This window comes from Delphinapterus leucas, chromosome 16, assembly GCF_059928025.1.
Source record: "Delphinapterus leucas isolate spDelLeu-1000000601 "Yukka" chromosome 16, BTC_Dleu_Yukka2, whole genome shotgun sequence".
NCBI classification, from domain to species: domain Eukaryota; kingdom Metazoa; phylum Chordata; class Mammalia; order Artiodactyla; family Monodontidae; genus Delphinapterus; species Delphinapterus leucas.
Window position 1 is genome coordinate 74,434,819 of NC_143144.1, and position 24,532 is coordinate 74,459,350.

The following is a 24,532-nucleotide window of genomic DNA, read 5'->3' on the forward strand; positions in this document are numbered from 1 at the left end:
ATTGCACTCCATGGTATTTACCCAGCCATTGCACTCCATGGTATTTACCCAAAGGAGTTGAAATGTGTGTCCACAGAAAAACCTACACACAAATGTTTATAGAAGCTTTATTCATAACTGCCCAAACTTGCAAGCACCCAAGATGTCCTTCAGCAGGTAAATGGATAAACTCGTACATCCAGACAATGGAATATTATCCAGTGCTTAAAAAAAGAATGAACTCTCAAACCATGAAAAGACATGGAGGAACCTTAAATGCATATTACTTAGTGAAAGAAGCCAACCTGAAAAGGCTACAGACTGTATGATTCCAACTATATGACATTCTGGAAAAGGCAAAAACTATGGAGACAGTAAAAACATCAGCAGTTTCCAAGGGTTTGGGGGGAGGGACCAGTCAATAGGCAGAGCACAAAAGATTTTTAGGGCAGTAGAAATACTCTGTATGATACTATAAAGATGAACGCACACCATTATATTAATACATTTGTCAAAAGCCACAGAATATACCACACCAAGAGTGAACCCTAATGTAAACTATGGACTACGTATAATTATGACGTGTCAACGTAGGTCCATCAATTTTAGCAAATGTACCACTCTCGTGGGGAAGGTTGCTAATGGGAGAGGCTATGTGTGTGCAGGTAAGATGTATATGGGAAATCTCATACCTTCCGCTCAATTCTGCTGTGATTTCAAACTGCTCTAAAAATGAATTTTTTTTTAAGTTTGCATTTTGGGTATCTATCCTAATCCCTGGCCTCCCCACCTCTTTCTACTACAAACTGCTTAAAGGAAGGAATGATATCTCAATCTTTTCAGTCCTAGCATCTGGCATAGTACCTAGGGTATGGCAGGTGCTTAACAAATGTATGCTGAATAAATTAACAGCCAGTGCTTAATAAAAATTGGGCTAATAGTTGACTGAGTAAATCAATAGTAGGTCAATACAGGTTTCGACAACAAGGTATCAAGTCCCCAAAGAGCAGAGGATATCGTTTTTCTGAATAACAAAGATCACTTTTATCTAGACCTGACAGCATATTAATGGAATATTTTTCCATTCTTTTTAAGACAGAAAGAATTACTCTGATACTTAAAACTGCCAATATGAATTGAAATAAGTTTCAAATTGGTGACTTCTAATATAATCCATTCAACTAGCCAGTTTATCCAGTTTACCAACCAAGTCTACCAGTTTAGGTATTTGACCACAATACAGATTCAACTGACAATTTTCTGGTAAATCCTGAAAACATTTATTCCATAGAGGTTCAATGTTAAAGGAGTTTAAAGAAATGTTCTTAATGATTCCTTTTATAAAAGCCCTAAAAAATGAAGTGTCCAAAGAGTTTCCACTAGTAAACTCAACCTTTAGCACATTTCAATTATGTCTATTACACATGCAAATAGGGCTTAAGAGCCACAGTGCAACTCAATACTGCTTTTTTTCCTTTCTGTTTTTTTTTTGGGGGGGGGGGAGTGAGTACCAAATCAAATTAATGCTATTAGAGATTAAAATACTCCATTATCTCTCTTGGGACTGGGCATGCACACTAATACTGCGATGGCAAAACAGAACCTAATTTATAAATGTCTATGGGGATTAACAGTAATGTACTTATTATTACTCTCACAGGATATCTTTTATGAGATCTGGTAGGCAAGACAATTAGGAAATTGTGGTCAGTGACACCAAAGATCATGGACAGCAAATTCAGACCTAACTGGTTTTCCATCATGAAATGGTAATGACGATACTGTTGAAGAAGTCCTAAAACTTGAAGACTGAAAGATATCCATGAAATTAAGGCATGTTCCATCAAGAATATCACGTTCAATCAAGTTTAACTTACTATTTTCTCCTGGTGAAGAAAAGAAATGATTATTTAAAATACAGCCAATCAAACAATTCACAAATTTCTAAACATAATCTGTATGAATTCCAAAAATTCTCCATTTCTTTACAACTAAGCTTCTCAAACTTTGTTCTCTTTAGTACCCCTGATCCATGAGAATAAATCTGACAACAAGCATAAAATTGCCTCGACATCTCAAATTGAACTTAAAAATTCAGGTAGATTTTTACGTTTTACTCCCTATCATAATTGTGCTTCTCTTAATAGAAAAAGAATCTTTTCTCCTTAAATCTTTAGGAACCTTGTCACTCTGGGAAATTGTGTTGTGATTATCCTGTTGCTCTGAGTAGACCCTGGTCCACTGTCTGCCATATATCCACTAGAGTCTATCTGAGGGTACAGGGGAGTGGAAAGCAAGTTCTGTTTACTTTGGAAGCCAAACAGTGAAACTGGACAGAAGCGATGAGAACAAGGCACCAGGGCCCTTGACAGGGCCTGACAGAGCACAGGTTCTGTCTGCGATCAAGGTCAACCCAGCATCCCTGATCAGCCTTTTCCCATGAGGAGAGGTTGAGGACAACCTGGGCAGAGGTAACTCTTCCAGGAAGGTGGAGGGCGAAGCAAGTTGGCTCACAACACCCTTGGCCAAAAGTACCACAAGCTGGCTCTGTACTCAGGACAAAGCCAAGTTCTGGAAAAGAAGCCTTGGTGCCCTCTGGTCACCAGGAAGGCCTCCAATGTTCAAGAACACCCTGCAATGAGGCCCCTGGCCAGAAAGCAACTGCTTCCTTAACCTGTCATCTCTGCAGACCCTTCAAGGAGAGGCACTCAAGGCAGCCAGACTTCCTGGGGACCCTCCATTTGGTGACACAAACCCCAAACTCCTGTGTATCCTCCTTGGAAGCAGAGCTGCTGGGGTGACTGGGGGATTTCTGGCCATGCTACACCCTAGGCTGAAAAGCCCAGCCTTAAAACATTCTTAGCAAGTAAGAGCTGGTTTCACAGGGCTACGAAATTAATAAAATTTTGCTAGAAAAGAATTTACTGTTTTGTGTTAAGATACACTCTCCAGCCTCCTCCCCAAAAAAGATAAGTATAATGATTTTACTGGAAATTATACATTATACTATCTCTCAGAACGCTGAGCTCGGAGACTACTCGAGTAGAATCTTATACTTTTGGTTAAAAAACAAAGACAAGGGCTTCCCTGGTGGCGCAGTGGTTGAGAGTCCGCCTGCCGATGCAGGGGACACGGGTTCATGCCCCGGTCCGGGAAGATCCCACATGCCGCCGAGCGGCTGGGCCCGTGAGCCATGGCCGCTGAGCCTGCGCGTCCGGAGCCTGTGCTCCGCAACGGGAGAGGCCACAGCAGTGAGAGGCCCGCGTACCGCAAAAACAAATACAAAAAAAAACAAAGACAAAAGAGTGTACTTTCGCTGACAAAGAAATGAAAGAGCCAACTTCTAAACCTTGGTTAGAAGGGATATACTACTACCTGTGTGAATTTCCTAAGGCAGGGACCCTCTTCCCAAAGGGGTCTCTGAGGAGTTTTTGGTAAGCGGCATTTATCTTTCTTACTATGATAGCTTGGAACAATTTAATTTGAACTCAGTCTTGTGAGTTTATGAAAACCTCATCATCCTTTAAGGTAAAGCCACAGCTTAGATATTTACCCTGCACTGTCCTTATTAGTGCTATGCGATAATTTCTGGACACAGGATTTTATAGCAATACTGATTAGAATACCTTTGCCTTGAAAGTCATAAAATAAATTTTCTACTTAATACAGGGAATACTTTTACTTAATTTCAATGTGGTTTAGTTTATTTCATCAAAGATTATTACTGAACATACATCTTGAAAAAAACTTTTATCCAGTTTATTGTTTTCTACCAAATGTATGTCCTTTATCAGTCAGTGAAAAACATGAGCTCCTAACTTCTTTTATTTACGGTTTTTAAAGTTGAGAATCTATTGTTACTTGTAAATAATTTCATTTAACTTATTTAAACCAATTGTTACAGATTCTGTAGATGCTTTGTAATAAGATCATAGCAAGAGCTACCATTTCCAGGTTTACCATGTGGCAAACCTACCTTCAGCACTTTATGTGCCTTACATCATTTAATCTCTTCCACAACACACCAAGGTTGTTATTCCATTTTACAATGAGGCTTAGAAAGGCTAAGTAAGGTCATATAGCTATTCCAAAGACTCAAATCCAGACCTGAGTCCTAAACCTGAATTCTTAAACCTATCCTATACTCGCTTTAGGATATTCTACTATTACTGTATTTAGATATTCTATTACTATATTTATACTTTCATGTAACACTGAAAAATCCTCCGGTAGAAGTAGTTAATCAAATATACCTTCTGAATCAAATATTAAATTATGTTTGGTATGATTTCCATTTTAAATTTATTTGGGGCATTTCATTTCTTTTAAAGTGAAAAAATCTACATGAAACAATATATCGTACACCTCAAGTAAACAAAATATGTGATTAACCTGAATACCCCCATTTCCACACCAGGCTCCATAACAAAGAGGTTGTTATACTTAATGCAGAGCTGCTGCAGGGCACTCACTAATTGGCTCCTGGTAGCCTAAAGTAACAAACATACTTCCTCAGGAACCTACCAGGCAGGGAACAACAGACAAAGACTATAGTTCCAACTAGAAAAGCAATGGTAAAATTACTAAGTAGTTAGCAGACAACTAATGATATAATAGTACACAGTCACAATTTATAAAACATTCCTTCCAAACGCATCTCATAATTTTTAAAATAAGCTTTCTTGCTATTTACTAAAACAATTGTCTATCTACTCATTCCCCAACGTAAAAAATCATGTTCAATGGTCAGGAACAAAAGTTCAAAGGCCTCTTCCTTGAAGAAGCATTTCCTAATTTCTAGCAAGCTGTTCCTCTCCCTTCCCGCAGCAAATGCTGTGTTCAACACAGTTCACTCTACCTGGATTACAGGTCACTGCTTACACATCCCTCTCCCTAGTTTATGAGGCTACTAGTAACCTATGAATCTTATCTTCAACCCATCCAAACCCTAGCCCTAGTAGAGTTTTACAGACATGTTTGTGAAAATAATTTTAAAAATTGGCAATTTGAATTAAGTTTTATCCTGGACAAGGTGATCCATGTAATTGCTATTTAAGTGGTAGTAGCACTTTTGTCAAAAAGATATGTAAGCTTAAAATAAATATATAAAATACATAAAACATTTTTACTTGATGTATAATATATTCAAAATAGTTACATAATACTGTAGTTTAATATTTATATTCTTACACATTTACATTATAATTATTATCTGTCATATAATAATACTGAATTATATTGAACACATCAAATAATCAGGTAACACTACCACCATATATTAAATATATAGAAACAGCACCCGTATTTTAAAAATTAAAGCTTTATTGCTATGAAAAAAGGTAACCACAGGTGATATGGTCACAGTAGTCCAAAAGGAAATGTTCTAAATATAGAAGCAGGAGGCCTGGAAAAGTGGTATACAGAAGTAAGGGAAAAGTATAAAAGAAAGAAGTTATTCTCTTAGTGAGAAGCTAACAAAAGGGGGCAAGGTTTGGTAAAGCCAAAAGCCACTGGAGAGAAATACATGGAGTAATTAGAGTGTTAAGGTGAACACATTTTAAATGCATTAAGTCCACAAGCAGTTACAGAACACATTCTTGTGTTCAAAGAAGCCAAAATATTTTCCAGCTTCCAAAAACAAATTCTCAAGAGCTGTTATTATGTTGATACTAACTTGCTTGTCTTGAATAACTCAAAACACATAATTCCTATTCTCTAAAAACAAAATTCTAAAATAAACAAGACAGCACCTCATTAAAAACACAAAAAAACGTAGCCCTCTCCATCAAGACTGAAATGCCAAGTTTGATTCAAGACTACAGACCTGACATTGCTGTAATACAGTTTTTACAGTACTGTGATTCATCAAATTGAAGACACCGACTGAAGACACATCACTGGAATAATCCTCCTTGTTTTTTCTCCTTTACTAGTCCCCCACCATCCCTCCCCTTCACACACACACACACACACACACACACACACACACACACACACACACAAGCAGAATGGTTAAATCCCATCTATATTAGCCCAGAAATGTATCTCAGAGAGGTTCCCTTCTTCTCCATCCTTACTGTCAAATGACCTCCATCAACTCTCACCTCAACAATCACGGTAACTTCCCAACTTGTTCTCTTGCCCCAAAGCCTCCTCCCTGTTCCCACTCCTGGCCCCAGCAGACCCCCCCACCATGCTAGAGTTATCTAAGATATTACTCTGATCATATCACAACCCAACTGAAAAGTCTTTCAAAGTACCCCAACGCCTATACAATGTCCAGTCCTGAGCATGGAATTCAGACCTAATATTTACATGACTGCTTTTATGAGCTCTAAGAGCAGGATTTATATCTTAATAACCTCTGCTGTCCTTGTCTATAGCAAGTATTGCTCTACCTTATTAAAGTACTGCTGTTCATCCAAAAATAATAAAAATGAAAATATCATTTGATTATCAGATTTGAAATTCGTGAAAAGTCATACTGATGGCCTGGAGCAGCCACACGTCGGAAGCAATGGAATGAATCAGACCTGCAGGGCTTTCTTCATATTCTTAATCTTCAGAGTATAACATGTTTATAATAAAGGTTTGCTGACTGGGAGTTTTCTGAACCAGAACTCGATTCATACTCCAACAATTTCAAATTTACACTGGAAATGATTAGACCAAGTATCTGAAATTGGGACTCTCGAGTCTCAGACTTAAAGGTACCATAAGATCATGACTTGAGGGACCTTTGCATATTATGTAAAAAACAAACTGAGGAAGGACAGTCTTCTCTCTGCCCTAGATCCTGACAGTCTTAAACTGGACAAGGAAAGTAGACTGCCAATTTGGAATAGACAATTTTAGCCAAGAGGCCACAGGTAAAAAGTAAAAAAGTCTAAATTTAGAATCACGTAATTTATGTCTCACCAATGTATTGCTCTTAAAATATACATGTTCATTAATGGCAATTAACGAAGATTATTAATCTACATGTAACAAGCTTCTCTGCTTGTTGATTTTGCAAATAATCCTCTCAAATTCTATCTTAAAGCAAAAAATTTATATATGATTTACAAAAATTAGTGCACTAAGGTCATTGGAATATAATCTTAATACTCTCCTATCAGAAACTTCAAGAAGACTTACATACTACATCTTGTATTTGATCATAACAACCTGTTCTCTTTAACTATTGGACTCGCTATGTGTTATCCTGTGTCCAGTGCCTAAGAGCTCGTTAATTACCTAAACTATATCTCCATAGGTCTTGTTAATTACCCGTCTCCTGTCTCAGAGGACCTTGTTAATAACTTGTACAGTCTCTCTAAAGAGGTCCTAACAACACATTAAAATTAAAGATGCTTTTCTTTTAGCACCTGTCAAGTGCTGTAAATTGAGAAATTTTCACATCAGTTTATTAGCCTACAGTAGTTTTTGTGGATTTTTTTGGCTTGTTTTCTTCTCTCACAGATTCTCTGTGTATCTCAATCTCTCAGCTCAAAATAATAATAATGATAATAACTTAGCAAAGTCTGTCTTTTTGTTAGAGCTTTTATTGTTTTCAATTTTGAAGTCTATAAATATCAATTTGCATTAGTAAGTTAGCAAAAGGATGGCATGGTTGGTGTCTGCAAATTAACCCATGGGGAGATGTACCAATTAATGAAAGCTATTATAATGAGTATTAGGATGACAAAGGGTAAAAAAGTTTCAAGTAGTATCTGGGGAGTTAAGCATAAAAGTTCTAGTTAGTGTTAAGGGAACGAATCACATCGCATATTTCATGCTCCTAGTCATTGTTTCATTAGACACATTCTGTAAATCCCTGGGCACTAATGGATTAATGGCTCCAAAATTCATGTCAAGTTTTTGTTTTCTGTCTCATAAATGAAGCTACAAATTTTCATCTGTGTAAAAGATTTATAGGCTGCTATGAATAACAGGGAGATTATCTTTAATATTAGACAAATAAGGATAAAAAATAAATATTGCTATTAAAGTAAACCTTATGCAGGATAAGGTTTATTAAGCCAAAGACTGAGCTTTAAACTTATACAGGAAAAAAAAATGTCCATAAGGAGCATTATAAAAATGAAGGTTTTAAAACTATGAATATAGGTCTCTTCTTTAGGATCATCTGTTTACTATAACTTTTTAAAATAAAAATATAAGTCTACAGTAAAGTCTTTTTTATGGACATATTATACAACTTCATAATAATGGTTACATGCTTAAAAGCCTATGGTGATTTTTGATTTGAGAAAATTAGAGACACATTTAAATATACATTCTAGATAACTAACTTTTTTGCAGCTTTTAAGAAAGGTATGGTACAATCATCACCGGAATTGATTAAAGAAAGCAGGGACGGAGGAAGGGAAAAGAGAAGTAGGTTAACCTGATCCGGAAAGGAAAAGGCATACTATCATGCAAAATTATAAAATATTAGTGATAAATATGAGATCGTCATCTCAGACACTATTTATGTACTGCCCTAAAAAATACCTCTTTGGCCTAAGTTCAGAGCAAAGAAGTAGACAGGTTCTTCCACAGCAAATACTGCAAAAGGAAATATATGCATACATGCTCTAATAAAATCAATGATACTAGGCATGTTATTATAAAACATACCATTAAGTTCTCGTAGCGCAACTAAGAGTTTGCTACATGGTATATTCACAACTACAACAAGGCAGAAAATAATGAAGGGAAAGTGTGTTCTTTGTGCAGGTCATAAACAGAAGGATGTTCCCAAAACAAAATTCTCTGGTAAAAATATCTCCCGTAAGGTCTTGCTCTCTGATGAGCTACCTCTAACATCAAACAACATTAACTCATCCTACAGAGTATGCTTATATTACTGACTATATTTTTTTTAATTTCAGAATAAGACATACACCACAAATTTTCTCCTTATATTAATGAACTCTCTTAATTAACCAGGAGGTATTCTTCAGTCCTAAACTGGAACCTCAGAAGAATATACCTCACAAATGTAGTCTCTTCAATTTATTATAGGTAGCATACAAACACAAGCATATTTTTTAAATGTTGTTCATCACTACTGATGCCTTGGTGTTACCTGAATCCTGAAAAACAACCCATCCACAGACGCCATAAATATTTAACAGACATTTCTGCCTGGTCTTCAACGCGTAAGTAAATTTAGATGTTTCTTAGCCATTCAACCAAATTCATACTCTTCTCCACACCCCCGTTTTAGTCAAGCCGATCTCCTCACTGATCCCTTTACTTAGTTAGGGCCCTGTAGACAAAGCTAATATGACTAAACTGTCCATTCAACTATGACTTTACCAGCACGACTCCTGATTCCTATTCATAAATAAGTACTTACTGAACTTTTATGAAACAGATGATATAACTTAGATCAACAATTTTTAAGCCTGAGAATCAGCAGGAAGTTTTTTTTCTTTAAATGCTGACTTTTATTTCAGGGCCTACTCACTGAAGATTCTAGCACTGATGACATGCAGTGATCTAGGTGCTGCAGGCACCCACAAAAGAAGATTCAGCACAACCGTTCAGCAGCTGATACAGGTTAGTTGGGACAACTAAAACTGGGACACAATGAACATCGTACAGCAATTATGTTCTATATCAGCAGAATTCCACAGAAGGGAACACTATGTTATCAATCAAAATAGGATTAAAGAGTTTTCAACATCAAGGATAGCTAGGCTTAGGATACTCAGAGATGAGTGAAGAGTGCATTCCACAGCTGAGCCAAGGAATAGAGTTGGCCAGGCTTATAGGGACCGCAGGGTAGAGAGGTGCAGTAAGGAAATGAACTCACCTGGCACAGAAAGGTGAGGAATTGTAAAAGAAAAGTTGGGTAGTTAAGAAAAGCCTAAAATACAATAATCCTTGAAAATTAGGAACAAGAGTTTGGATTTGGTGTTGCACACCAGTGGTTCTGAAAGGTTTCTGAATTAAGCTTTCTTAAAAAGAACAAGAGGCACTATGGCCTCTGTGCCGTAAATGATAAATAATAATGATGCTACGTGCTATAATAAATAAATGCAAAAATCACAGTAACAACATTCTGAAAATTTATCATTCAAGACAAGGTTCAACAGTTATTCTTGTTTATCAGGTGGCCTTCCAAATGCATTCAGGGATCCAGGTTGTCCCTATCTTATGGCTCTGCCCTTCTTAAAGACCCCCATCCAGCTAGTACAGGGTTCAGCAAACTATCTCTGTAAAAGGTCAAATAATAAATATTTTTGGCTTTGCAGGTCATACAGTCTCTGTCATAACTACTCAACTCTACCATTATAGCACAGAAGCAGCCATAAACAAATGGGCGAACTGCACTCCAAGAAAACCTTACTTGCAAAAACAGGCAGCAAGCCAGATTTGGCTAGGTTAGGTATACCCTAACCTTCAGCCTAGGGTATGGAGGAAGACAGGCAATATGGAGGACTGTATAGGAGGTTTTCATGGGACTAGGCCTGAAACTGGTATACAGTCATCCCTTGGTATCTGTGGGGTATTGGTTCTAGGACCCCAGGAGATTACTCAACTCTCTGGATGCTCAAGTCTCTTATATAAAATGCCATAGTATTTGCATGTAACCTACACACATCCTTCCCATATACTTTAAGTCACCTCTAGATTACTAACAACACCCAATACAATGTAAGTGCTATGTGAATACTGTAAATACAATGTAAATGCTATGTAAGTAGCTGCCAGCATGCAGCAAATTCAAGTTTTACTTTTTGGAACTTTCTAGAATTTTTTCCCCCAAATATTTTCGACCCGAGATTGATTCCACGAATGCAGAGCCTGGGGATATGGAGGGCCCACCGTACATCTCTTCCACTAAGTCTTCAGTAAGCCAGAACTTGGTCACATGTCCCCACCTAAGTGAACGGTCTAGCTCCATCTCTGTAAAAAAAGGGAAATCTGGCTTGGTGAACATACCCACTTATTTCCACTTTCCAGAGGGAAAATAACCCAGTATTAAAGAAGAACTGGTTGTGAACAAATTATTGAAAATGGTATAACAAACATTCAGGAATATTTGTTTTTGGAAAGTTAATTACTGCTGATGCAAAAAATCATTATTTTACAAATTGTAGGGTTAACCACATAACAAATTAGTTGATACTGATTCTGCTAAACTACCTGTGATTTGTAATTAAAAAGCAAGAGGAAGAGCAATTTTAAAATACAAACAACTCAATACCAATAGTAAATTAAGAAAACATTTTCCTGAAAATTATAATCCCAGCTACCCTTTCACATACATGTGTAGTAGGACTTTTACAGCATGCCAAGTGTTAGACAGTGTCCACACTTCTTAGAACTGGCAACCAGGACACACACAATACGGTACACCCACCACACCCAATTCAGTGTTCTCTGGGTCCACAGCTAAACCATGTTTCTTAACTGGCTGCACTCAGGTTGGGACATGACTGAGCGCTGCCCAATGGGACACACGTGGAAGTAATGGGTACCACTGCCAGGCCTGGCACATAAAGACATCCCACATGTGATCCTCCACTCCCTCTCCCTGCTGCACGGCCTTGGAGGATGGGTGTTAAAGGGTGGCATCACAAGAAGGAAGGAGCCTGGTTCCTGAGCAACTGTGTTGAGCTGAACAATAGCATGGAACAAAGCAGCCACTTCTTCCAGCCCCGTCTCAGAGAATTCAATTGTGACAACAAGGAAAAATAAACTTTTACTAGAACAAACCAATGAGATCTGAGGTTGTTTATTGCAGCTGATAACCTAACCTAATTAATACAGAGTTCTTAACAAACTCCAGAAATATGTTAATTAGGATATGAATATTAAATTTTGGTAGTCCCTTAAAACTCACTTAGATTTCTAATCATGTTTAGTTGTACATAAAAATGCACACACCTGCCTTTATGGATCTGTTGTTGGTGTTAGCAGGTGTCTCAGTGTTATTAGCCCACACTGAGCTGGAAGCAGGAGACTAAGGGAATGAGAGAATGAAAGTAGCATTTTAGGAAATCCATCTGCTATACCGTGTTCATTTAATCAAAAAATGCTTTCCAATACCAGCTACTTCCCATCATGCTGGAGATGAAGGGTTGAAAGATGAATGAAATGCAGGCCCTGCCTTCATGTTGTTCATGGAGGTGAGAGGGAAAAAAAGTGGCTGGTCATATTAGTGAACAATGAGATGCCCACAGAAAGGAAGATTAGGTAAGAACATGCTGCAGCACAAGGAACAGCTACCTCTTCCTACAAGAGTAAGAGAGGCTTCAAAGAAGTGGGGGTAAGTAAGAGGAAAGAGACTGAGAATTAGTAACTGCAGGGAAAGGTGTTTCAAAGAGCCCTGCTCTTTGTAGAAGTAACCCAACAAAAAGCCTAACTCATTTCCTCTCTCAGTTTTATGTAAGACTATGGGATCTATTCCAAGAACAGAACCAAAATGCAGTAATTTTTGTGATTACGAGGTGATTTCTTCAGGTGGACTTTACTTACAAAGAAATAAAAACTAACTTTCAAGAAAGCGTTCCTTAGTATTTAAAATTTTTTTGGCATAAAGAAAATTCTACGGTTGTAATCATACACATTATTCACCCAGAGGGTAATAATATGGTTCCTGTGTACCTGCAATCATAGCGGAGACAGCTCACTAAAGAACAAAATCCAGTTCCACAGCTACATATTTTACCCTTCACTTTGTTCAGCATTCTCAAAAACATCAGTCGGGCTTCCCTGGTGGCACAGTGGTTGAGAGTCCACCTGCCAATGCAGGGGACATGGGTTCGTGCCCCGGTCCAGGAAGATCCCACATGCCATGGAGCCTATGGTGCTGAGCCTGTGCATCCGGAGCTTGTGCTCCGCAACGGGAGAGGACACATCAGTGAGAGGCCCGCGTACCGCAAAAAAAAAAAAAAAAAGAAAAAAGAAAACATCAGTCACAAGTGTCCAAGAGAGGACTTCCCTGGTGGCGCAAGTGGTTAAGAATCCGCCTGCCAATGCAGGGGACACGAGTTCAAGCCCTGGTCCGGGAAGATCCCACATTCTGTGGAGCAACTAAGCCCGTGCACCACAACTACGGAGCCTGCACTCTAGAGCCCGTGAGCCACAACTACTGAGCCCACGTGCCACAACTACTGAAGCCCGCGGGCCTCCACGACAAGAGAAGCTACTGCAATGAGAAGCCCACGCACCGCAACAAAGAACAGCCCCCTCTCGCCGCAACTACAGAAAGCCCACGTGCAGCAACGAAGACCCAACACAGCCAAAAAAAATAAATTAATGAAAATAAATTAAAAAAAAAAAAAGAGTCCAGGAGACTCTGTAAATGGATCTATTTAGCACTACAGAAAAAAATAATTCACAGCATGTGTCCTAGTGATGTGAGTCTATAGCTTCAAAAGTGCATTTGGTTTAGATGTTAAGGTGAGAAATCTAAAATGTCCCATATAACTGAGGAATGATACTGGGAGGATAAATATGAATAGACCAAACTACCTCAGACTATATCCTTCCTAATTCCACTCGAGACAAAGTTGCTTTCCAAGAATTTGAACTGCACTCTCTTCCTAGATCTATTTATATTCAATCCTTCTTTTTTTATACTATTAATTAGACCTACCCGTTTATTGCAAATGTTTTACATTTATCACAAACATGGTTTGTGACACAAAAAGGAAGAGTAACTTCTCAGGAATCTACAAATGTTTCTGTTCTTATAGCTGGCATCTCATGAATATGAAGAAGAGAAATTCTTAAAGTTAAAAAACCTATTGTTTTTCACATATTTGCAATCATTTTATACAAATATCATGAAACAGCTCTAATTTTGATACAATATTAATATCGAAGTAACCCAAAACAAAGCCTGAATTTCACAAAATGCCACACTCACTTTTAAAACATTAATTTTTAAGTCCACGTAAATAAGCCCAAGTATAAGGCAATTAAAAATTTGAGGATACCTATTTTTCCATATGCTGCCATAATTTAAAAATTATTTTCCTATTGTTTCCCATTTTTCTTGCTTTTCTTTGACTAACATTATGTAAATTATCCAATCTCTAAGTTATCTCAGTTCTTTACAGTAATCCTCTTCAAAAAAAGTTCAGTTAAAGAGGGGAAAAAAGCAAATACATTTCTATTTACCTCTGTAGTTTAAGACTTAACCGCAATATGTGAAGTACACTATGTAAAATACCAAAATGAAATGCTTGAGAATAGCATAAAAAAACCATGGACTCTTCAATAAAATATTAATACCATATGATAAAAACGTATTTCTTTGGAGTACAGTCTATAAAGAAAACTGAACAATACTTTCAAAAGCCACAGCAAATACCCATTTATTGATAAAAGAAACACAAACTTTCCCTGGAAAACTCTAAATGCATGTTTTAGAAGATCAGAAGACAGGCAGGAGATCACAAGCCTAAAAGGGCAATTGTTAGTACTATTTTCTGTTTATAGTAGGACAACACAAAGCACTGTTCTTGAACAAAGTATGACATGGCAATGTAAACAGCAACCACCGTTTATGGGTTCCCTATTTGGGGTCTGGCTTTGTACCATGTACTTTATCATTTATCGTCTCCCAATCCTATCAAGTAGATATCATTTTCCTTATTTCAAAGATGGAGATGCTGAGGTTGAGAGAGGTCACAGAGCTACTGAGCCAGGTTTCCCACTGGGGTCTGAACACCATACGTCCTTGCCTTGGGAAAGAACGTCTATGTTACATGGCAAACAGTCTACCATGCTCTTCCATGATGACTGCTTAAGATTCCAATAAATTCATCTTACTCTTTGCTTGAGGTTTCCTTAATGAGCTATTCCACCATTCACTTCTGCAAAATCTATCATTTTATTTAAACCATACAGTTCCAACCTGTACTAAGGAATTAGAAAAGTACTATTACATAACTGAGAACAGATTTTGAAAATCTAAACCTTATCAAGATAGATTATTTCTATAAGTCATCATTACAGATACTCTTTGATGTATTTATAGTACCCACAAGGTTCACTGAATTCCAATAAACATTCACAAATAAAAACTACTCTAAATAGTCATTTAATAAGGATAGTTAACACCTATTATGAAAACCATTAATACTTAAGCCAGCATTTCTTAAAGAATAGTCCATAGGCTGCTATTGGTCCATAACTAATCTCCGGAAAATAACATCTAGAAACACAACTTATCACCTAAATTTCTGGCTTGAATTAACTCCCACTGGTGATTCACTCCCACTACGTCTCATCAAAAGCTATGCTGTTTTCTCTGTAAGTTTCGGTGAGCTTCTGGCTAACATAAGTAGAAATAAACTACAGTGGGGATTAAGAATCTTTTATCCTTCTAAGATAAAAAGTTCAATTCCAAAGATGTATGCAACACTGCCCGGCTCCAAAATTAATTATAAAAATAAGAATTATTTTTCAAGTAAAATAAAAGGAATTTAAAAAGGATATTTGATACTTTCAAGTACAATATTTTCCAAAATAGCACAATTTCCCCCCGTTAAGCTTACCTTGAAGATGGCATGATATTTGAAGCCCTGAATTTTGTTGTAAACGGATTAGTTGACTCATAATCAAAATAGTCCTGACGATTTTCACTAAATGCATTAGGTGATTTCAAGTCACAAGGGCTATCAGATCCCCCATTGTTAAGTCTATCAGATCTTCTGCTGTCTTTTTTTCCAGTCACTCTTTCAAACAGGCTAACTTTCTCCCTTTTTTCTCTTTTATTTTCTTTTCTTACTTCAGTTGATTTTGAAAATAAATTCATGCTGCTGTCCCATGATTCGTTGCTTTCTTCAAATGGATTTTTCTTCCTTGGCAGTGTTGCAAATTTTTGGGGTAATGAAGCAGTCACATTTGTAAATGGGTCATTTTGTCTTCCGAAAGACGATTCACCTTCACCCACACTGCTGTCAGGTTGGTTCATTTTAGAAGTATCAAAGCTTAATGTTCTTCTGTGTGGAGATCTGAGACTTCCTGCAAACAATTTTGTAGTTAGTACATAATCAGTGACACATTACATCACACTATTTGACATGTTCTGTGTGCATACTGCTGTTTTTAGAATGAGAGCAATTAGCTATTTAAAGATATTAACCTTTTAAAATAATCAAGGAAAACAACCTTAAAATGCTAAGGTACAGCGGTATGTAGGCTAATAACAATTAGTATCTTGCTAGACAATTAGTAATTTACTCAGCTCAGAAAGAAACAATCACATAAACAAATTATAATGTCAAAACTAAAGGTTCTGCGTGGCATCACAGTGCTATAAATTCTCAGACTTTTTTTCATCATTAGCATTAAATTTACTTTCTTACTTCTGAACATTAAAGGTTTCTTTTCTAGGAACTTTCTGATGAAACGGAATATTCATTTATGCTTCAGGCTTTTGAGACAGGAGAAACGGCAGTTAAGAAAAAGAAGCCAGGCCATGAAAAGAAACCAAGACTCATTTTTATTCTCTAATAATATAAATACAGTACTAAATGCAGACAAGCTCTGCCTTTAATAAACTTACAATTTTGAGTACAGTAGGTACTCAATAAATATTCAATGACTAAATTTAGAAAATACTAGCAAGAAACTCCAATTTTTATTCTCTAACTTTGAAGTCAAACTTTAAAAATTAAGAGGGTAGTTCAAACCACGGAGGATCAACAAGAAAGAATGCATGAGTCACTTACCACTTTCCGGAACTGCTCCAAAGGAACCTATCTGGTGTCCGAGAAGATGCGTTTGAGCAACGGTGCCAGACTTCAGCTTCTCCGAGGATACATGGGCCCCAGTTAAATCAGACATTGAATGCGCTGAAGAGAGTCGCTGAGGACCCAAAAGGAAAGGCTTTTTTGGTTTAGATTTCATCTGTATTTCACTACTTGAAAATTCAGTATTGGCATCAGGCATGTGAGAACTTGGAATGATTGCAGAAGATGTATCAGAAAATGTCCCATCATTTTTTCTACCTTTCATCTTATCTTTTAATTTTGCAAAAGGAGATCTTGTTTTGTCCTTCATTGATAAGTCAAACATACTTGCTGTCATATTGTTCCTCATAAATTGAATATTGACCTTTATCTCACCCCTGTTTTTGGCTCTTTTTCCTTGTTTGGATTCTAAACTAAACCACCTTAAAGAGAAGGAAAAACTGGGTTGTAACATGTAATGAAGAGAGGATTACTGAGCTCTGTTGTATACAAACAGCTTTTTAGATAAAGTTACTCTACATCAAGGCAATCTAAGCACTAAACGAGAAATTGTCAGCCAGAGTGCTTCTGGTTTTATTCAATGCTTCATTTAAAAAACAGATAAGTCTCTGTCATGTGGCATATACAGAAGGAATCAGTCTTTTTTGAAAAGCTATTTAGACAACTTTTTCTTTCATGATTTGAAAATCACTCATCATCAAAAATTCTTACCAACCATACATAGCCTATTATGTTTCCATCTGGGGTAAGTGTTGCTAATGGCTGAAGAACATTTTTTAGCATTAAAAGACACTAAGATAGAGACCCTGAAATAATTCATCAATACAAACTATTTTTGAGCACCATAAAATGATGACTAATTTTTTAATAAAATAATAAATATTTAGCCTCTATCTCAAAATAGTTCCTCTGCAAAAGCTATTAAAAGAATTTTGTTAATATGGGAGACTACTCCATATAGTTTGCTAATCATGAAAATCGCATATAATTTGCATTCATATAAAATGGGTCAAAGCCTCTTCCTGAATAAAATACGCAAATTAATAAAATGCAAGAAGTGACAAATAGTAATAAATCTTGTAAAGCATTTTTGATGAAAAAAGAAAGCTTACGTGCTTCCTCTTAGAATCTATTTGTTTCATTAACGATTGGTACTGTGACAATACCAAATAAAACTTATTTTAACTGGAGCCATATCCTATGCTTTTAGTCACTTCAGTGAATTACACTGCCCATTTTTAAATGATGTGTAAGAAGCAAAGTTTATTTTGGTTTTGTTTACAGTATTTTTATCCATGAGAACCTCTCCAGCTGTTGGTGTCACAAATGGTCAGTCTACAGGGCAAACAGCCAAAAAAACTACAAACTCCAGCCTAGAAGAGAGCTTCCACAATGTTTTCACATTACTTAACAATGAAGTATATTATCCGTCCCGTATATATCCGATATATCCCGTATATACCCGTATATTATCGGAGACAGGTCATCATTTAAATACAGCTCTGCAAGTGTTAAATTTTCTTAGCTACAAAAGGAACTCTGATCTAATTTTACAGGATATACCAGAAGAAGCTACATTTACTATCAATTGGAAGACCGGTTCAAAGGCCTTTCCAGGCAGAAGAAAACTGGCACATAATACATATACCAGCTACATCTTAGCAAGTAACATGCAAGAGAAATATTTTCTATTCAATTTGAAGCAATTCAATCAATTAAGATCTAGTTGCATCAAAACAAGCAACTTTTTAAAAAGAGAATATCTTATAATAGAAAGCATTAACATGAGACCCTAAATAGAGAAAATCCCTTATCTGAGGCAAATGGTGAAATCTGAAAACTCAGAGACTAGAAATAAAAAATTACAGCAATAAATTCTGTGGAATAGAGAACCTTCAACAAAACAAAGTTGAGCACTCAAATAGCCTGGAAATGAAGCAAGGTTATATATCCAATTATTAACTCACAGTTTGGGGAAACAGAGCATTTTCCATGGGGGAGAAATCCTTCCGATGGATGGCCCATGAGAAATGCTCTATTAACAACTCAGGTTATATAGAAAATAGGTGAATCCACTTTGCAAGAAATGCACCCCCCAACCCCACAAATCCCCAAACAAAACGAACCAAACAAAAACTCCAAGCATATAGGGTTTGCATGTGTATAACAAATCAAAGCAAATCTGAGGAAAAAATGAAGCAATAACCCAATAAATGTAAGGGAGTAAGGGTCATCGAAATTCATAGAATTTTAGAAATGAGACCAAATAAATCATCTAGTCTAACATCCTTATTTCACATATGAGGAAACTGAGGCACAGAGAATAAGTAACTTCTCAATGTCAGATCGGAGTCAACAAGGAAAATAGCCAAAATTGATGAATAACAGCTGCATGAAAATAGTAGTTCTTTTGTATCTAATGAATCACATATGTTAATAAGGTTAAACTCATACCAGGTTGTACCTTACAGGACACTGTATTTAATCAGGAGACATGAGCGCCAACAAAGAAGGCACTGTAGGTTTTGTCCTGCTAGAGTGTAAGCTCCTTGAAGGCAGTTTGCCTTGCACTAAATAAATGTTTACTGAATTTTCATTTCTAGAACTATATTCTTAAAACAGCCATGCTACAACCCTGTGTGTGTGTGTGTGTATGTGTGTATGTGTTGCACTGTTTTGTTCTTTGGTAAGGAAAGATAAAGACTTAGGTAAGCTTTAATGGATAAAGCAAGTCAGTGTTTGAATATAAACTGTAAAAACAGTATTTTCCTTCCTCCTCGTCAAAAAAAAAACCCTCCAAAAACACAACTGCGAAGAACTTTAATATACCAACTGAAAATATAGGCATGACAAATAACTCTAGCTGCTTTGTTTTGAAAGTGATATAATAGGGAAGTCTTAATGAGACCTTCAAGAATCATTCCAGAGATAGCACTTGTTTTCCCAGGCTTCAAAAAGATAAAATGAAGACATAGCATTTGAGGCTTAGTGGATTAATGCTGATTTTTTTTTCACCTCTGGAGTGCTGGATTTAAACTGTATATGGCCTCTGTTCAATTTTTAGTGGGCACAGGTCCATGTTCAAAAACCACCACACATGTGGGAACTATTCCCAAGCAATTGGTACTGTGTGGTCAGAAATGGGACAAGATTGGCAGTAAGGGTGCCAGAGGCCAGGACGCAGGTGCACTGCAGAGCTGCACACAAAAGTCCTAAAATCTGCATGTGCTTGAGTCATACCTAACTCTAGGGGCTCTGATAGTTACTACTTTTCATGAGCATTTAAAAAAAAAAAAAAAATCAACATCACCCACTTCTGCTGTTAAAAAGAAAAATCAATCGGTATTACATAACAGCATGAACTATTTTACCATTCTATTATTAAATACTGTATTGTTTCCTTAAATCTCGTGCCAGAACCGACCCAGACACCCATTAAAGTGGGAGATACAGAAGTTCTCTTTCCATGCCCCACTCAAAGTGTTCTGGCTCAGGCCCCTCTTCCCCCCTCCTTGAAAGAAAAAAAAAGGCAAGGTATAAAAATAAGTAAAATGATAGTTTTAGCCACCACACTTCTTGGCTTGTCATAACACAACTGGAAGACAAGCTGTAAATACTTGTCTTCAGTGTCAAGAGTAGAAACTGTCACACCCAGCAGTTCCATGGGACTTCTAAATCAGCTGGTAGCCTTCATCACTCATACCGGTTTTCTAAAAAGCACTTGGGAATATGCTGACAAGGCTCAACAATGTGCAGAATATTAAATATCTTTCTTGCAACACACCGGTGACTCAAGTCTGTCTCTTACTGGGCCATATGTACAGCTGTGCTGGAAAAGGAAACTATTAACTATATTAAAAAACTAGAAATATTACCAATAAAGAGATCTCATCAAATACGTGGTCCCCATTTACCCACAAAGAAAGAAAATGTTAGGGATTTAATAACATATGAAAATCACTTTGAATGCAGTAACATCACAAGCGCTCTTGATAACATTTAAAAGCATTTTCCTTCCCAAAAGTTCCAATCCATTTCATATAGTAGCCAATAGAGAATTTCTGTAAGGAGACTACGATATTGGAGTATCGCTTACAGCCAACTTTATTGTAATTGTGATGCTGCCAAAGATGAGGAGTAAAACAAGAAGAAACTTTAAAAGCTTATTTCATCCTCAGAATCTCTGGGTTCACACAGTTGGGCCTACTTTCACTCGGAAAACTTATATTTCAGAGAAGGCCTGTAGTATATCATCCATTAACACTAAAAGTACGGTAAATGCAGTATGAAATTTGAAGATGCAATATACTTAAAAGTTTACATTCAAAACACTTCTAAATATTATTTAGTAAGGTCATCTAAAATTGGCAATTTGAAATAAATTATTTGGTGATTATCCATTTTTCAGTTTAAATCTGATGAAGAACTCCTCAGAAGTAACTGAATGCTACTTTGTAGGTATCAAACAGTGTTATTAAAATCATTGATATATATTCAACTTTACACTTTTCTTTAAACCCTTTTCTCTTTTAAAATATTTTCATCTCTTCAGTTAAATATTTACCATTTTCCTCCAGCATTCCTAGTATTACTTATCTCTCTACCCTTTTACCCTACATATGTTAAACCAAAGACCTGATTAAAAAATTTTTTTCAATAAAAACTCCAATCAAGAGAATCCTGCAGGAAGCTATGTACAGAAAGAACATGAGATGGCTGTTTTAAAATATAAGAAAATAACATGAACTTCAAGAAAGTTATTATAAAAGTTCTTCTTAAAAGCATAAATAAATTTCTGAAACAGCAAAGCTATTTTTGAAATCTGAAGTCCTCATAAATTCAACCTATATTTTTCTCTCACTAATTACATCAACTTTAATGTGTTCTCAGACTAGAGAAATTATAAGTTTAAGCAAGGGGTGAGTATCTCTATCTCAGAAAACATACTATTTTCAATTTAAGACATATATCCTAGTTTTAACTTGTATTATGGTTTTTTAAATTAGAATACATCTAACCTAAGTTTGTAAGTCATATTAAAAAGCCCATGGTTTTATTGAAGATGTCATTAAATCATTTCATCACAAGAATTTAATCACTGTCTCCAGTCTGGCTAGCATTTAATATGGTCTAAACACACTGGCTTTACAGAACTAACTTTGAAGTAATTGCATTCAAGGTTGAGGATATCTGTACATACTTTTAAAACTTTTCTTTTAATAGCTTTAGACTCCATCAAGATGTACTGACCCTTAAATCTGAGCTAAAATAAAAGTCAACTGTGTTTATAATGATGAAATAAAATACTGAGTTCTAAATTTGGTAATTTACCACTTAACAGCTTCAGAGTTCAATTAAAATATATATATATATAAGACGTCATATTGGCAGACTTAATTTTCTGATGTTCCATTTTCTGAAAAACTGTTAATGTTTAAAGATTGTAACAATTTACATATATGTTGTTTTAATTGGTCAACACTATGGTCCAGTCCTCTTATTAAGTAGTGAAACAATGTTTACTTAAAATCCTGCGCAAAATATTCAATTATTGAAGATGTTTACCTCAAACAAATGAGAGAGTAATGGATCATTAAAGACTCCACTTAAAAAATGTTTCTTCACAAGGGCTATTTTTACTTCAGATTCATGCAAATATGGTGTTTAAAACTGGGTCATATTTCAGTCCAAAAACCAATGCCCCAGATAGACAAATAATTTCCAAGAACAGGAAATCCATAAATGAGATAATAGTTAAACTCCCCCCAATTCAAAATAAATTACATAACTTACTCTGTTTTCCTTCTTTGTTTGTCCTCAAAGATGTCATTGAGATTGATGGCCACCTGCCCTAAAAACTTATCCAGACCCACCAGGGACCTGTGCATAACTATGAGGAAAAGGATGTATTTCTCTGGATTCCCCTGCATTAGCAAACCAGGCAGCTCAAAAGAGGCCTCTTCCTTCCAGACTGGCTCAAGGGTTTTCTCAGCTACAGAGGTGGAGTACTTTTCCTTGCCCAGCTGAATTATAGTGTATGTGTCATTGGTGCCACTTTTACCTTTTGGCTTAAGATCTTTGGCTTGGAGCACTGTGACCTGCACGTGGGTCGGAAACCACTTTTGGGCTTGCTCGGAAAGCATCATTCTGTCCTTTTTCTCTGCACCGAGTTCACCAGCGCAGGCAGGGCCCCTCCCGCAGGGAGAGCCTGATTCCTTAAATCACTGCATCCTAAGGACACTTAACGGAGACAGGCAAACTCACAGCTGCCCGACTTCCCTACGGCTGATGTCCAAACGGCTTGCTGGGGCAGCCTGGGGGCACAGCTGCTCTGGGGGTCCCCTTTCCTCTGGAGAAGCACAGGGGCCCACCATCACCTGGCCGCGCAGTCCAGGCCTCCGCGCGGAGGCCCGCGCCTCGCGTCCGCACCTCCACGCTCCGCCGGCCCCGGGGACTGGCCCTCGGCGGCGACTGGTGGCTCCCAGGCCTCCGAGCAGGTGAGGCCAGGCCGCCAACGCCCGAACGGAGGGCGGCAGAGGTGGGAGGGCGCCCCCGCCCCAATTCGCAGCCCCGGGCTTTCCGCCCGCCTCCTCCGCGCCTCCCGCCCGCCCGGCGCTGCTCCGCGAGCCAGGCTGGGCTCCTCCTCCCGACCCCGGTAATACGAACCGCCGGCGGCTCGTGCGGCCTCGCTCCCTCTCGCAAACCTCTCCCGCCTCCTCCCCCTCGCCTCGGCTCCTCCTCTCGGGCGGGCCTGGGGGCGGGGGCGGGTCGCTGTGGGGTGGAGTGGGACCGGGGGCGGGGGACGCTGCAGCTCCGGCGCGGAAGGACCGCGGGGTGGGCCGCTGGCGGAAGGACGGCGGGCGCGGGTCTCGGCCTAGCCGAGCCGGCGGCTCCTAGCACCAGGCGGGCGGCGGCACTTCCGGGTTGTCCTTCTCCATCTTGATCTCGGGAATGCGACGGGGCGGGGCAGGGCCGGGCGGGGCCCGGGGTCAAGGGTCAGCACCTCCCCGGTTGCCGTGGTGACCGGGGGCGTGTCGCGCGGGCGCTGAGGCCGTGAGCTAGGCGCCCAGTGCTGGAGGTTCCTCGAGCAGCGGGGCTCTGGGGACAGCGGGAGACTGCTCCGAGAGGAGGCAGGCAAGGCCCAGGGCACGCCCGGTCTTGGGAGAGACCCAGTTTCAACCTTTGGAAGCTGTCTTTGCTGTACCGTGGATGCCCAGTGCCTGGCACCGAGCGGGCGTTGGATGAGTGGTGGTGAAATAAATCAGTCCCTTTAACTGGCCGAAAACATACTTTTCCCCAACCCCTTATCCACTCTTCCCTTTTTGAAACTAGAGAAGGCTGCTAATTGACTGGAATGACATCCCCCACTCAGACGACAGGAAAAAGGGAAGCGGATAAAAGATTCCAAAGCTAACACAGGGGTTAATAAATTAGATCCTGGGAGGCACTGGGCTGGAGTCAGAAGACCTGGTTCTGATCCCACATCTGCCACCATCGAATGTATGACCTTGGTCAAGTCATTTCCCCTCCCTGAGCCTCGTTTTCTTCACAGGTAAAACAGGTCTCCGTAAAGTCTGAGACGCCATCGCCACTCTGCGGGCTTACGCGTCCAAAGGACCCCCTTGGGCACTCACAGTCTGTTAGTCTACCTAACTTCAGACGCCAAACGCAGAGGTGATTCTGGTCGTATTCAGCTAAGTCAACTAAGAAAAGCAAACAGCCTCCCTCACCAAGGGCAACCGACAAGTTCCTTACCTGCCCTGAGGGCAAATCCTGAGGGACACCAGCGCTGTTGGAATGGAAGGGACGGTGTTAAGAGAAGAAAATGTGGATGTGTTAATACT

At 38.3% G+C, this 24,532-nt stretch overlaps 1 protein-coding gene across 1 annotated transcript in view; it reads right to left on the minus strand.

The window, feature by feature from the left end:
- The window catches only part of RAB11FIP2 (RAB11 family interacting protein 2), a 42,185-nt gene extending 17,911 nt beyond the window's left edge, over positions 1–24,274 (minus strand). The window contains exons 1-4 of the mRNA XM_089897368.1: positions 24,239–24,274; positions 23,066–23,562; positions 16,668–17,110; positions 15,489–15,957 (exon numbers count right to left, since the gene is read on the minus strand). Coding sequence (XP_089753494.1) covers positions 15,489–15,957; positions 16,668–17,110; positions 23,066–23,562; positions 24,239–24,274 — 1,445 coding nt within the window. The remainder of the gene's footprint in view (positions 1–15,488; positions 15,958–16,667; positions 17,111–23,065; positions 23,563–24,238) is intronic.
- Positions 24,275–24,532: the final 258 nt, after the last annotated feature.